The sequence below is a fragment of the Lithobates pipiens genome, unplaced genomic scaffold (genome assembly GCF_037356315.1).
Source record: "Lithobates pipiens isolate NorthernLeopardFrog02 unplaced genomic scaffold, aLitPip1_a1.2 Scaffold_13, whole genome shotgun sequence".
NCBI lineage: Eukaryota > Metazoa > Chordata > Amphibia > Anura > Ranidae > Lithobates > Lithobates pipiens.
In genome coordinates, this window is record NW_027507718.1 from 297,062,371 (window position 1) to 297,078,761 (window position 16,391).

The 16,391-nt window shown below is 39.9% G+C and overlaps 1 protein-coding gene across 4 annotated transcripts in view; it reads right to left on the reverse strand.

Annotated features, from left to right (window-relative positions):
* Positions 1-16,391, reverse strand: part of PDE5A (phosphodiesterase 5A) — a 255,717-nt gene that overhangs the window by 19,271 nt on the left and 220,055 nt on the right. For all 4 annotated transcript variants that reach the window (XM_077476828.1, XM_077476827.1, XM_077476826.1 and 1 more), the window contains exon 14: positions 15,296-15,390. In XM_077476828.1, the coding sequence (XP_077332954.1) occupies positions 15,296-15,390 (95 nt within the window). The remainder of the gene's footprint in view (positions 1-15,295; positions 15,391-16,391) is intronic.

Genomic DNA, 16,391 nt, shown 5'->3' on the forward strand with positions numbered 1-16,391 from the left:
CATCTCTTTTTAGCAGATAGGATCAGATGTCGGCAGGTGTCAAAGGACACATGTCCGTCGACTTCTGCCGCTCCATAGAGGAGTGAGGAGGGTACAATTGGGTCCATCTGAAAAACTGACAGACAGACCCAGTCAGTCCACTAGTCTGAAACTAGCCTTATTTTTTAATCGAAAGGTAAATCATTCTATTGGAGACACAGCTATAATATTTTTAGTAAAACAGGAAAAAATTACAACTTCTAAAAGTGTTTTTTTTTATACTCTAAGTATTTCAGCCATCCTATCCTTTATCCATCCTAGGAAGACTACTAAAAAAGCCTTAGATTAACACTGGAGTACAGATTTGCCTCAAAACTCATTCACCCCTTTGTTAATCAAACCAGGGTTCCATTGCACTCTAGGGTTCCTCCCGAGGTTGCTAGGGATTTTTTGAGCAATCAGCAATCTGCTTCTCCAATAAGTAACCACTGGCACCAATTATCTTTTTAGCTATCTACCATATAAGGGGAACATTATATTTACTGATGACTGGTCTAAGAAAAGCCCTGTTCCACTGACCAACAATGTAAGGGAGCATTTCACTGACCACCAATCAAAGAGGTCCCTTCTCTTCTGACCACCAGTGTAAAGGGATATGACACTGATCTCCAACGTAAGGGTGCACTTTTTCACTGACCAACTCACATGTGAATTTCTTCACTGATCACCATGTGAGAGAATGCTACTTTTTTTTAACTGTCTGCATTTATTTTCTGCCCATAATTATTGTTTCATTTAAATATTTTTACTAAAAATAATTTTGTGGTAGAAAGCAGTCCTGTGTGTCAACGTACTTTTATTTATTCCAATATCTCCAACTTACTCTAATGTGCCATGAGCTGTGGATAAAGTATTTACTACCAGGGGTTCCCTTAGACCTAATTTTATTTTAAGGGTTCCTCTATGTTAAAAAGTTTGAGAAAGGCTGCTCTATAGAAATATTGCAATAATAAACTGCAGTATAGTCACACATTCAAGGGGTTCCATGCGTACAGCAGAGACAGTTTACACTGAAAATATGTTGGCTCTGTAAACAATCTTGGAATAAACTTGTATATGGGCTTGAGTATCACAGTGTGGTCCATAGGCGATATACAGGTACGAGAGAGTGGTTAATGTTTGTTTGGAAGTAATTTGCATTGGAGCTATTTTTAGATTTTCGATTAAAATCTTACCTACCAATTTTGGGCATATCTGCATCATTTTACTATTCTATGATTATACTGTACCTGTCATCAGATCTTAACTTGCAGTCATTTCTCTACACCAGGTGTAGGCAACCTCGGCACTCCAGCTGTAGTGAAACTAAAAATCCCATCATGCCTCTGCCTCTAGGAGTCATGCCTGTGATTGTCAGGCTCTTGCAATGTCTCATGGAACTTGTAGTTTCATCACAGCTGGAGGGTGGAGGTTGCATACCCCTGCTCTACACCATCAGGCAGACAGGAAGTTTTAGCTGATAAAGTATACTGTTTTCGGACACACTTCTTCACTGGCTGCAGTAGGGTCTGGTGTATACCCTAAGCAAAATATGCATAAGCAAAATATGAGCATCATCTGGAAATTTCTATTCTCTGTCTCCTACACTGCATACCAGTTCTAACTTAGTTATGTCACTCATTGCAGCCATCATTGATGTCACCTGCAAACTGCCCCAGAAATAGCAAACACACCAACATTTCCTCACTGCTCTGTATGACCCCATATGGTGGTGCAGTTAGCTACTGCTGACCTTTTTCTTAATTACTTAGTTCTTGTTACTTGTAAATTAAAAAAGGATTTTAGTATAAAAAAAAAGTTCCTGTTTGATTGGAAGTCATCCCTGTAGTAAAACAGAAGTGCCATCAACTTAAATTGCAGCAGACGGTGACTTGTCTATAAAAATTGAACTACTGCCATACATAATCATTGCATTTAATTTATGCAGAGCACTGACAGATTCTACCAGCAGGTGGCACAGCATATGACATTTGAAAAGTATAGTTGTAAATTAAGTTCAGGAGTATATATATATATATATATATATATATATATATATATATATAAATACTCAATATAAATACTCAAACTAATTTTCTATTTCCCTGTTAGGGCTTTACACAGCACTGTCAATCTAAGAGGCTTTGTGAACCAACTTCAAAATGGCTTCACTCCCAATACGTTAACAACAATGCAAAAGAGGATTGAAGCAGGTCAAATGCAGGCCAGAAAGAGGTCAGCTGAAGATCAAATGCACCTGTTTATGAATTCTGAACAATGTATTTTCTCTTTGACACAAGGCCAAAGCCCAACACTATGGTCATTATGCTGTGAACAACCACACTACCTCCCTGGAGTTTGCATGTTCTCTTGTGTCTGTGTGGGTTTCCTCCAGGTACTCCGGTTTCCTCCCACACTCCAAAGAGTTTTAATTGGCTCCTATCTAAAATTGGCCCTAGTATGTGAATGTATGAATGTGAGTTAGGGACCTTAGATTGTAAGCTCCTTCAGGGCAGAGACTGATGTGAATGTACAATATATGTGAAAAGTGCTGTGTAAATGAATGGCACTATATAAGAACCTGTATTAAATAAATTAAAAAAATAAATAAAACATACATATGGAAGGGGAGAGCAAACAAATGACTTCATCAGTTTGCTGTTCCTTTTTCACCGTCCAGTCACAAACTAGGGAAGGAGAATTGACTTGAAAAGTGGAACTTCAGCAGTGCTTTTTTTTTGTGTACTCACTTATCTGATGGGGAGAATCATTGCCAAGCTTTCACGTGGTAAGAGTGTTAAAATGTGCATTTGTTTGATGATTGCAGCTATTAGCCCTTGTGCACACGGCGGAGATTCCGACAACCAAATCCGTTGGATTTTGTCCGTCGGATTTTGTCCGACAGATTTTGTCCGACGGATTTTGTCTGAAAGGGCTGGGCAAATAAACTGCTCATTTTACCACCAGTCCTGTAACTTGTTACTATTGGAGTCTCTTTTCTTAACAATCCACAAAAAAGTCTAAGCCCTTGTACACACGGTCGGAGATTCCGACAACCAAATCCGTCAGAGTAATTCCGACGGATTAATTTCGCAAGAGGTCCGGAAGTGATGTTGTATACACACGGTTGGACGAAGTTGTCGGAAAATCCGATCGTTCAGAACGTGATGACGTTATTTCATTACGACGGGACTACGTTCAGGCTAGTAGCCAATAGCTTTGATGTAGGAATTTGATCTGAGCATGCATGGCACTTTGTTCGATCGGAATTCTCTACACATGATCGGAGTATGTCCAATCTGAGCATTTTGTCGGAAAATATTTCCGGCAAGTTGGAAAATTTGGTCCGACGGATATTCCGAAGGATATTCCGGAATATATATATATTCCGGAATATACGTCAAAACGTTCCGTTCGGACACATTCCGTCGGAATCTCCGATCGTGTGTACAAGGGCTAAGACTACTTTCACACTGAGGCGGGCGGTCACCGGCAGCAAAGCGGTGATATATTTAGCACCACTTTACTGGAAAAAGGATTAAGACCGTCCGCAAAGTGTTGCTGCAGCTTTGCCAGCGGGCTTGCGGCGCTGCTCCATTGTTTTCAATGGGAAGGGGTGCTTTAGGAGCAGTGAATACACCGCTCCTATAGCACTGCAAAGATGCGGCTTGCAGGACTTTTTTGACTGTCCTGCAAGCGCACCGCTCCAGTGTGAAAGCCTGGGAGAGACGTTATTCAGGCGCTATTTTTAGCGCTGTAGCGCCTGTAAAGTGCCTCAGTGTGAAAGTAGCCTAATGCCACGTACACTTGACAGGACTTTCCGACAGACTAGTTCCGACAGGATCAGTCCGTCGGACAATCCGATTGTGTGTGGGCTAGTCCGATAATTTTTCAGAAAAAAAACCAGACGGACTTAGAAATAAAATGTTTAAAATCTATCCGACGGACTCAATTCCGACGTACTAAAAATCAGGTAAACCGTTCGTCTGTGTGCTAGTCCAACGGACCAAATACGACGCAAGGACAGCTATTAGCTATTGGCTACTGGCTATTGAACTTCCTTGTTTAGCCCCGTCTTACGCCATCACGTTCAAACTGAACGGACTTTCGAACGCACTTAGTCCATTCGTGTGTGGCCAAGTCCATTCGTTCGGAAAGTCCGTCGGACCTCCGCCGAAAGTCCGTTGAAAAGTCCGGTCGTGTGTACGCTGCATAAGAGTAAGGTGTGAAGCAAACAATTAAGATTTATAGTTTAAACTGAGGTTCTGCTTGAAGAGAAAGAATTCATGGCCATTTCTCCTGAGCCTGACAAATCTTCCTTTGCTCACAGAAACTGGATGGTGATACAATTTTCTCATACACCACTAGGGGTCACTTTATCCCCATAAAGATTCATACAATCCTGAGACTGAATACATTGACAATATAAGTAAAATATAAAGAAATAGATTTACAAAGATATTATTAATTTCTAAATTTGTTCTTGTACCACTTGGAGACAGCTATAAAGTAGGTAAAGAACAGGTGCAGAACAAGGTCAATATGTTTTTGAGTCATTAGTGAATAACAAACTCTAATTTGGCATGCAGTAGCAATTTGGCAGAATTCTCATGTGTAGTTCTGATCTCCCAATTCACTGGGAAATCTCTCCATGGGATCCCCTTCTGGGACCTGCAGTCTTCTTTGACATCTCTCAAAACGTCACAGGCACTTATGTGGACAATAAATAAAACACAGAGCCAGGCTGAAGGTCACAGAATTGTATCCCATAAAAACTTACCAGCAACAGGTAAAGGGATTGGTATTACACAAAAAAAGGAGAGAAGGGTTTGACTCCTTGTTTGTTTATAGCGGTTTGTGAGATTTCCACTTCACTTTCTGTTACTTTGAGACCAGGAAAATAAATCAGGGGCTCAGGTTACACCAAAACCGGAAGACGCTGATACAAATAAAAACCTCACAGAGGCTGTAACCTTTCCTCAACTCATATAGAATAAAAGGTTTTTGCTGCAGACTCTGTCCCCTTTGGAGATATTTTCCATCACTTCTTATCCCTCTGACACATAGGGTTTTAATGTATTCCTATATACAGTGGGGCAAAAAAAGTATTTAGTCAGCCACCAATTGTGCAAGTTCTCCCACTTAAAAAGATGAGAAAGACCTGTAATTGTCATCATTGGTATACCTCAACTATGAGAGACAAAATGTGGAAACAAATCCAGACAATCACATTGTCTGATTTTTGAAAGTATTTATTTTCAAATTATGGTGGAAAATAAGTATTTGGTCACTACAAATATGCAAGATTTCTGGCTCTCACAGACCTGTATCTTCTTCTTTAAGAGGCTCCTCTGTCCTCCACTCATTACCTGTATTAATGGCACCTGTTTCAACTTGTTATCAGTATAAAAGACACCTGTCCACAACTTCAAACAGTCACACTCCAAACTCCACTATGGTGAAGACCAAAGAGCTGTCAAAGGACACCAGAAACAAAACTGTAGACCTGCACCAGGCTGGGAAGACTGAATCTGCAATAGGCAAGCAGCATGGTGTGAAGAAATCAATTGTGGGAGCAATAATTAGAAAATGGAAGACATACAAGACCACTGATAATCTCCCTTGATCTGGGGCTCCACGCAAGATCTCACACCGTGGGGTCAAAATGATCACAAGAACAGTGAGTAAAATCCCAGAACCACACGGGGGGGGGGGCCTAGTGAATCACCTGCAGAGAGATGGGACCAACGTAACAAAGGCTACCATCAGTAACACACTACGCAGCCAGGGACTGCAGTGCCCCCTGTCCAGCCCACCTAAGGTTTGCTACAGAGCACTTGGATGATCAGGAAGAGGATTGGGAGAATGTCAGATGAAACCAAAGTAGAACTGTTTGGTATAAACAGCCCCAAAACATCACTGCTCTAGAGGAGATCTGCATGGAGGAATGGGCCAACATACCAGCAACAGTGTGTGACAACCTTGTGAAGATCTAGAGAAAACGTTTGACCTCTGCCATTGCCAACAAAGGATATATAAAGTATTGAGGTGAACTTTTGATATTGACAAAATACTTATTTTCCACCAAAATTTACAAATAAATTCTTTCAAAAATCAGACAATGTGATTGTCTGGATTTGTTTCCACATTTTGTCTCTCATAGTTGAGGTATATCTATGATGACAATTACAGGCCTCTCTCATATTTTTAAGTGGGAGAACCTGCACAATTGATGGCTGACTAAATACTTTTTTGCCCCACTGTACATTCATTTTGTATTTTACATTTTTTGGTATTTGAGCCTGTCTTTATATTGCTATTAACTTGATCCGGCGCCCTGATTATTTGTGTACACATAGGGTTTGATTTAGTAAAACTGGAGAGTGCAAAATCTGGTGCAGCTCTGCATGGTAGTCACTCTGTGTAAAACTATATAACAGTTATTGCTAGAGTTGAGCTTCATGCAGGCCATAGATGGTGAAAATGTCTTTCCTGCAACCGCAGGAGAAGGCAGCAATTATTGTTAGCGGCTATAGCAGCCACTAGTGATAATCGCAAGTAAATCCGGCAGGCTGTTTGTACTCGATCAACTTGGTACATTCAGCCTCACAATTTAAATTGTCTATTGCTGGCCTTAAAGTGGATGTAAACCCAATGTCATTCTTTCTAAACTACTGCCATAGGGGTTATCTATAAGGATATACATGCCTCCTGCATGTATCTTTACCTGTCAATTGTCTCCCATCTGTCTGCTACGAGACCCAAAAAACTGCAGATTCTGTGGGTGGGTCTGTTGTCTGGAGCTTGGTGGGTGGAGTCATGATGTCAGTAGACTCCCCGCCCACCTCTACACTCCCCTTGTCAATATGCATATTCGCCTGTGTATTTCTTACACTGAACTTCTGCTATGATCTCTAACATCCAGTGAAAAGACAGGAAAATAACCACATTACTTTAGCATGCCAAATCATGCTGAGGTGGGGAACATCCAATTCTGGCAGAGCAGCAGAAGAAAGGAGTGGGAGGGAATTAAAAAAATAATGCATGTCTCTTAGGCTAGTGCACGAGATATTTAAATCACCCGCCACTCACAGCAAGGGGGAGGATTTGACAGTTTTTCTTTGTTTGTCAAGATTTATCTCACTGAACAATAAAAGATGATTGCTCAGAGATGGATTAACTCTTTGTGTCAAGACTGGGCTCAAATGATAGGAAATCTTATACTCTACATTATGACATAAAAAAAAAAAAAAAAAAAAAGGTTTACATCCACTTTAACTACTTACCACAAACCGCAATCATTGTACATTGATACTGTGACGTAGAATACCGGGGTTATGGCAGCAGATAGCTGCCATAACCCCGGTATTTTCTTCAATGGTGGGTGGTCCTCTTTCAGATAAAAGTGGTCTCCGCCTCAAGATCACTTTTATTGGCAGCAGGAGAGGTGTGCCCCCCCGCCGCACTCCGAAACAATCCAATCCTATCTTCTCAATAGCATTGAGCCGAGTGAGGGAAAGATGGCCCCCACTCGGCTCCATAACATTGGATAACGGAAGTGACATCAAAATCACTTCTGCCCAATGGTCTTAAAGAGGATTTTTTTTTTTAATTGCATTTAAGTGTAAATGTGAGATCTGAGGTCTTTTTGACATTAAAGAGGTCCTGTCATGCTTTTTTCTATTATAAGGGATGTTTAAATTCCTTGTAATAGGAATAAAAGTGACCCTTTTTATTTTAAAGAACAGTGTAAAAAACAAAACAAAAAGATTAAATAAATAAGAGAAACATTTTTTTTTCTTACAGCACCCTGTCTCGCCAAGCTTGCAGGCAGAAGCGAACGCATATGTATATGAAAACTGTATTCAAACCACACATGTGAGTTATCGCCGCGATCATTAGAGCGACAGCAATAATTCTAACTCCTCTGTAACTCAGAACTGGTAACCTGTAGAAATGTTTAAACGTTGCCTATAGAGATTTTTAAGGCTCCGAGTTTGTCGCCATTCCACAAGTGGGTGCAATTTTGAAGCATGACATGTTGGGTATCAATTTATTCTGTGTAACATTATCATTATTATTTCACAATATAAAAAAAATGGGCTAACTTTACTGTTGTCTTATTTTTTAATTCTCAAAAATTATTTTTTTCCAAACAAGTTGCGCTTGTAAGTCCGCTGTGCAAATATGGTGTGACATAAATGATTGCAACGACCACCATTTTATTCTCTAGGATGTCTGAAAAACATATATATCATGTTTGGGGCTTCAAAGTAATTTTCTAGCAAAAAAAAAAAAATATGCATCTTTATAGTAATGGGGAGCTCATCTTTTAGATACAAAGCAATAATAATGATAATACTTTGATCTGGGTGAAAAATTGAATGTAAAGGCAGGGGAGGTTCTCTACCTTACAATCAATTATATTTATCCTCACTTTACAAATGCAGTTTAGACACAAATCAACATTTCCATGTACTGCTCCTTCTTTTCATTTAAAGTATAGTATGTATGATTCAACAGTCGTTTTCAGCATCATAGAATGGAGTTTCACTGAGATATTTCTGAGTACATTTCAACACAATATGACTTTTGGATGCAGAAACAACTAGAACTACCCAAGTGCTGGCTGAAAAAAGCCATTCAGGTCAGAGCCTAGGGAGGCAAAACTATAGGGATTGGCAGAGAGAAAGGGCCACCGTTCCAGGCCGATCCGCCAAGACAAGGGCTTATCTTTCAGATAGGGATTGGCAGACTGCCCAGCACCGTTATCACTGCATACTGAACTTATTATTATTTTCAACTGCAGTCCACTATAATGCTTTCTGCTGTATGGTATTGGGGTTTTATCCAGAATTGGTAATGTCATTTCTTTTCAACAACTTGTAAAAGATACGTTTTTTTTGTTACTTAAATATTTTAACATTCCAGGTGAATTCTGACATTTATTTCATTATTGTAAAAATATGCATTTTTTGCTAGAAAATTACTCAGAACCCCCAAACATTATATATATATATATATATATATATATATATTTATTTATTTATTTTTTTCGCAATTTATGTCACACAGTATTTGCATAGCACTTTATCAAATGCAAATTTTCTGAAAAAAAATACTCAAAACATTTTTAGTGCACACAAACACAATATAATACCCATTTTTTAAAAAAAGATAAAATATGAGGTTAAGACAAGTACATAGAGACCACACAAGTCATGCTTTAAAATTGCATATGCCTGTGGAACAGCACCAAACTACCATATCTAAAAATCTCCATAGGTGATGCTTTAAAAGACTACACAGGTTACCAGTTTAGAGTTACATGGGAGGTTTGGTGCTGGAATGATTGCTCTAATGGCCTGTACAGACAGGGTGAAAATGTGTGATCGGACTGTGTTGCCGGAAATTCCGAGCGTGTGTGGGCTCCATCTGACTTTTTCCATCGGAATTTCCGACAACAAAAAATGTTTAAATTCCCGCATGCTCAGAAAAAATACGAGATGAAAAGCTATTGGTTACTGACCTCTTTATAGCCCCGTTGTATGTGTTGTACGTCACCTCGCTCTGAACGATCGGATTTTCCTACAACTTTGTGCAACTGTGTGTATGCAAGACAAGTTTGGGTCAAAATCCGTTGGAAAAAATCTGATGGATTTTGTCGTGGGAATGTCCGATCGTGTGTACACGGCATTACTCTGCTGTTCACAATGATACCTTACATGTGTGGTGCGATTATTGTTTTCATATGTGTGTGGGACCTACATGCGCATTTGCATTTGCACGTGAGCACAGGGGAACGAGGGCTCTTTAAAATTTTTCGTTTTTTTAATTAATTTTATTAATATGTTTTATTTTTATTTTTGGTTTTGTCTTTTACACTATACTTTTGGACTGAACTTTATTGCTATCACAAGGGACAAGGGATGAACAACATCCCTTGTAATAATATGGACCGTGACAGGCTTACTTTATAGCGAGATCTGGGGTCTGTTACCATCACAGAAGGGAGAAGGGTATGGATGTATAGCCGTTCAATCAATTTTACTCTGTAGGAAGTAGTGGGCTGTAAAAAATGATATCTCAATCATTGCTGCAGTCACATCGATGATCGATATATGGCAGATGTGAAGTGGTTAAGGAACACTATCATAAAAATATTCTATTTTGATAACTGTATACGCATATTCAGTCTATGAGTCCCTTTATTTATATTTTATTTTGTATTTACATACAGATCAAGCTGCCCAGCAAAAGAGATAGTAAGAAGGGTTAGGAGAATCTAAAATGCTGTCAGGGGTGTTAACATGGGTTCACTTTTTTTTACATTACTTATATTAGTGCTTATATTAGATGTAAACCCTAAATTAATAACATTTTGTTTGCTAAAGCATCAAGAACAATTACCTTTTAAAAAAAATTAAATAGTATAACCTTTATTTATCCTTTGTTACATCTTGTGCTGCTGATCTCCAGCTGTCTCTTTGCGGCCATTTCATTCATTTACATGCATGCATGCATTCCAGCATTGGCAGCATGGCAATTCTCAAGGAAGCTTTCCTGATGTTGACTACATCTTGTAATGTGTTCTCAAATAGCCACTTGTAGCCTCCATCAGAACCATATGTGACAGTGTGACAGACCCTTTGCCTTTGGGGCAGTGTGTCCTGGTTTGCAAATAAACAATGGGATTTGCTTACATACATATTTGTACAGCTACAACATCTGCCAGCTTGTCATTGATTTGTACAGGCTGGCTATATGCGGTTGTGACAGAAATATGCCAAATGTATGCTGCATAGCCCTCTTGCAGCCTTGTGCAAGAGACTTTTATATGGTTTTAGTGCCCTGGTTTACATATACTTTAGGACTTAATGACAAACTCCAGGAATCAGATTACTTTAAACACTTATTTGGGCCAGCATGGCTCAAATGACTGTGCAGGTGCCACCATCATGTGGCCGATGGTGAATTTGTAATTTGTTGTTGTAGCTAATGCTACATACAGGAAGGGGCATCCTCTTATAGCGGGTGCTCTAGTGACTTCCCCTTCATGTACTAATCAAAGAGTCACTTGCTCCGCCACTCAGGAGAAGCCTTGTATTTTTTTCAATTAATACAAGCAAGTCTTCCTCTGATTGGCCGAGGTGGAGGGGCAGGCAGAGGAAGCTTTGTATTCATTGAAAAAAATCAAGGCTTTTCCTGAGTGGCAGAGGTGACGCAGGAAGCAGCTCTTTTTATTTAGTACACAGAGAAGTTGCTGATGTCCCTACCAGAAGAGGACTGCGCTACCTGTACGTAGCGAAGGCTAGAACAGCAAATTACAGATTCACCACTGGCCATAGGGTGATGACATCTGCATAATTCATTTAAGCCAAGATGGCCCAAATTAAGTGTTTAACAAAATTACATTCTTGAAGTTCTTCTCGAATAAAAAAAAAAATGTACTGCTTAACCACTTCCCGACCAGCGCACGACGATGTACGTTGACAGAATGGCACGGGCAGGCATATTGGCGTACATGTACGTTCAATATTCGTTGCCGCCGTGCCATCGGGAGCGCGCTGCCGGCGGCGCGCTCCCGCGCTGGTCGGGACCCCCGTGAGTCCGGTCGCGGGACCCGCGGACTCTATCGCCGCGGGCATCCCCGCGATCGTCTCACGGAGCGGCCGAATGGAGGAAATGCTGTATAAACAACATTTTTCCATTCTGCCTAGCAACTAGTGACGCTGATCTCTGCTCCATGTGATTGGAGCAGAGATCAGTGTACACTAAATGAAAGCCCAACCCCCCCACAGTTAGTAACACACCCCTAGGAACACTTAACCCCTACACTGCCACCCACTGGTTAACCCTTTCACTGCCAGTGTCATTTACACAGGAATCACTGCATTTATATAGCAGTGATTACTGTATAAATGACAATGGTCCCAAAAATGTGTCAAAAATGTCCGATGGGTCCCCCACAATGTCGCAGTCACAATAAAAATCGCAGATCGCCGCCATTACTAGTAAAAAAAAAAATAATAAAAAATTATTAATAAAAATGCTATAAAACTATCCCTATTTTGTAAACGCTATAACTTTTGCGCAAACCAATCAATAATCGCTTATTGCGATTTTTTTTACCAAAAATATGTAGAAGAATACGTATCGGCCTAAACTGAGGGAAAAAAATGTTTTTTTTATATTTTTGGGGGATATTTATTATTACAAAAAGTAAAAAATTATGCGTTTTTTTCAAAATAATCGCTCTATTTTTGTTTAAAAGCAAAAAATAAAAACCGCAGGGGTGATCAAATACCACCAAAAGAAAGCTCTATTTGTGGGAAAAAAAGGACGTTAATTTTGTTTGGGAGCCACGTCGCACGACCGCGCAATTGTCAGTTAAAGCGACGCAGTGCCGAATCGCAAAAAGTGGTCTGGTCTTTGACCAGCAAATTGGTCCGGTCTGAAAGTGGTTAAACTTAAGCATAAAAACTGATGATTAGTTGCCATAGGTTGATGCACATGACAAACTAGTAGAACGTTTTGCACACACATGAAGTTTAGTCAACTAACATATACATTTTTAACCTAAAAAGCAGACCTTCATTTAACAGCAGAATCTACATTTTTTTCTATAACCATGCCTCTTTATTTATTTATGAGGGACATAAAAATGTCTCTAGTACTCATGCCCTAATGGTAACAAAATTTTCCAGCCACATGTGACTTAAGTTCCTGGGTTTTAAATTAAGACCGGAAACTATTGTGGTTTTTCATCAATATGCCAAAAATTCCACCCAGCTCTATTCCTCTACACAAATGGCACAGCATCTCCTCCTTTCTCTTTTCCATACTGCCATAATGACCATGGAGGAGCTTGTGTTACACACCGAATGACTACCACACATGTGATCTCCTCTTCCTCTGACAGATGTCTGGAACCATACAGTAAATATAAATCCAAGCCACAAAAGCCTGTAACTTTTTATTTGACTCTAAGGCAGTTTTATGGTTTGTAATTATTTTGCAGTGGTTGTCATATATTTGGTTGTGTAATCACACTCTTACTTGCAGGGATTGTTATGTGGAATTTTCTTGGTCCAATTACTGAGAAAACAAGTCACAGCTAACCACAACAAGTATGTGGACCTCTTGCAGCCACTTAAATCTTGCTCTAATTCATGAATTCATACATGAACCATTCTATGTTCAATAACAGATGAAAGGTGCCTGTAGAGTGTATAGAGTAGAATAATTCAATAATATAACAACAGTCATTCCCAAAGCTTAAAAGAGATGTTTCTTCTTTTTTTTGTAGAATTATTCCTATTTGGTGAAATGAATAGGCCTCCTAAGATAATATATCAATCCTAGATATAGATTTTTAGCTGACTGCCAACAATGTGTACAAATTCACAACACTGGCAGCTGGTCTGATCTATTTGAAACTAGCAATCACCAGAGGTTTTTTGAAAATGATTTTTTTATTGATTTTTGAAATATAAAAGAAATAAATTGGAAACAAAAAAAAAACTGTCTCACAAGACCAAACTGCTATAAACAATACCCACTCCCTTACCCATCCCTCTCTGAGCAATATCATTCCCACTCAGCGTTAAAGTAATGTGTACCGGTGGAAAATACAATGGTTACATCAATATACCATGGTAGAACTCTCCTAACCCCCAACAATTATATCCCCTAACCAGGGCAGGACTTAGCGTGGTGGGGGCCCCTGGGCTTGAGTCACTTTCAGGCCCTACCTTCTATACATTATTGTATTTATCAGCGTATAACAAGCACCCCAAGTTTAGGAGGGAATTTTAAGGGAAAAAAATGACATTTAAATGCCCATCAATGCAGCCTGGCAGTGTCATTTGCAGCCTTGTCAGTGTAGCCTTGTAATTTACAGCCTTGCCCCAGTGTCATTTGCAGCCTTGTCAGTGTAGCCATGTCATTTACAGCCTTGCCCCAGTGTCATTTGCAGCCTTGTCATTGCAGTCTTGAAGTTTAAAAATGGCGCCGCCGAGTTACAGAGTCCTGTGTATCTCGGCAGCTCTCGGGTCCTCTCGTTGGCTCTCGGGTCCTCTCGCAGTCCCGAGAGGAGCTGAGAGTAGTGTACTTGGCTCGGCTCACAGTCACGCCCAGTCCCTGTGTTATGTCCATCATAGGTCGGGACTGGGTGTGACTGTGAGCGGAGCTGAGCCGAGTACACTCAGCTATGTATCTTGGCGGGGCCCCCTATTGGGCAGGGCCCACGGGCTTGGGCCCAGTCAAGCCCAATGGTAAGTCCTGCCCTGCCCCTAACCATATGAAAGCAACATGGAATGTTCACAAATAAGAGCAATAGTGTATTTTCCCTGTCAGAGAAATATACATGGGACATTGGTTCTTGCCATGATTTGCATCACTGCTCAACCCCACCTTGCATTCAAGCAACAAGATACGAAAGCAAGACTAGCCATTTGTCTCAGATACAGATTTGTTTTGTTTTTGGATAACCCTGTTTCAAATATGTAGCTTTATAGAATGGCAGCGCAGTATCCACCAGTCCTTTCCAAAACTGTAAAGTAGGAGCCATGGATTTTTTCCAATGTAATATGATTGCTTTACGAGCATAATATAGCAGTACGGGCCACCGTGGCAGCAAGCCCTTGTACCAAACCCAACATACATACTGGGATGGTCAACAGAATTGGAAGAGCAGTGACCTCAATTACCTTTCAATATTGTTGAATCAAAGGACAATGCCGAAAGATATGGGAGAAATCGACTTGGGAAAAAGTACATCGTCAGCATTCTGCTGTAAGGGGCTTGGCAATACCCACTAATTTGACAGCCATTTATTAGATATATGATGGATAAATTTGTACTGGATTAAACGATCTCTCGCAGACATTAAATGTTGAAATGGATAGTCTCACATATCGTCCTAATCATTCCTTTTTAAATCAGGTACATCAACCACCCATTTCTTTATACAATAATCAACTGAAAGTGGTCTGATTGGAAACATTTCTTTGTACACTTCAGGCAGCTTCGATGGGCACTACTGCCAGCTGAACACGGCCCATTCAAGTGAATAGGACCATTCTGCAAGTGCCCCACAACTACGTGGAATGCAGTTTGGTGGTGCTGCATTTACAGCGGTTAAAACAGGTGAAGAGGAGGTGACATATTGCCTTCTCACCACCTATCAAATACAGGAGCAAGTAGTTCTTGCTGCTACTAGTGTGAATGAGCTTTATAATGGTATATCTATACTCTACATAATGTATACTCTTACCTCTGTATAAAAGAGTTGTTGACCCCTCTGTGATCCAAATCATGGCTCAATGTGGCAATCATCAAAGATAAAATCTCCAGATCATTTAGTTTACTCTAAAGGAAATAATAAGTATTAATAAAAATGAACAAATGTTTCAAAACAGTGTTAAAGAAAAAGGGGAAATCAAAATACGACTCCGATATTCCTTCCTGAAAGATCAATGAAATGTAACATTTTCCTTCTAAATCTAGCATGTGCAAAATAACTGAAGCACTTCAAAATCTCAGATTTAGAAAGTATTCTATTAGTGAAGATGACATTTTTTTAACAGGTTTCGGAGGCCTGGTAGATTCTGCACTAGTTGATGTTTTTTAGGTAAGGTGGAATGCGACACATCAAACATCAGATGGATTTCTTGAGAACATGCTTTGTTCGTCTTTCCTCTCATTAGGTGGTGGTGAGGTCAACATCTCATCGAAGAAAGGACTTGAAACTGATTTTTTTGTCCTACTAAAAAGCTGAATTTCAGGCTAACAGCTAAATAAACAGATGGAATATATAGAGTTATTTCATCTGTCAAAAGATATGTATTCCTGTCCATTTATTCCTAAAATGTACACAACACAGCCAGCCTGAAGATGTAACCTTTTTCTACTGCAGATAACTAATATAGCAAGGCTGTGCCTGCCCCTGACCTGTGACTGGACAGAGAGGGAGACGCAGCAGACTGGATTAGCTCATCTTTCTGTCACTCAATTCTCTCCTCCTGTTAGCATACTTCTTTTTAGCACATGCCTGGCTGTCTCCTTGTGCTGTTTCTCCCTCTCCCAGTCGGAGTTCTGTCATGCAGGGGATTGAAGGAGGCTGATACCAGGTCAGATTCAGGTACTTACACTAGTTTATATTAAAAATGGACACAATGATTTTTTACTATACACCTGCCTTTGTGAACCATTTTTCTTTGCTTGTAGTTTAGCTTTAAAAATGAGTCTCTTTAAAACTGATATTATAGCTTTTATAGGATGCAGAAGTATTAAACCACCTGGTAATTCACTACAACTCTCAAGGAGAAACATCTGAAGTTGGGTTCCTGGGTCTGCACTCCTGCTGTGGG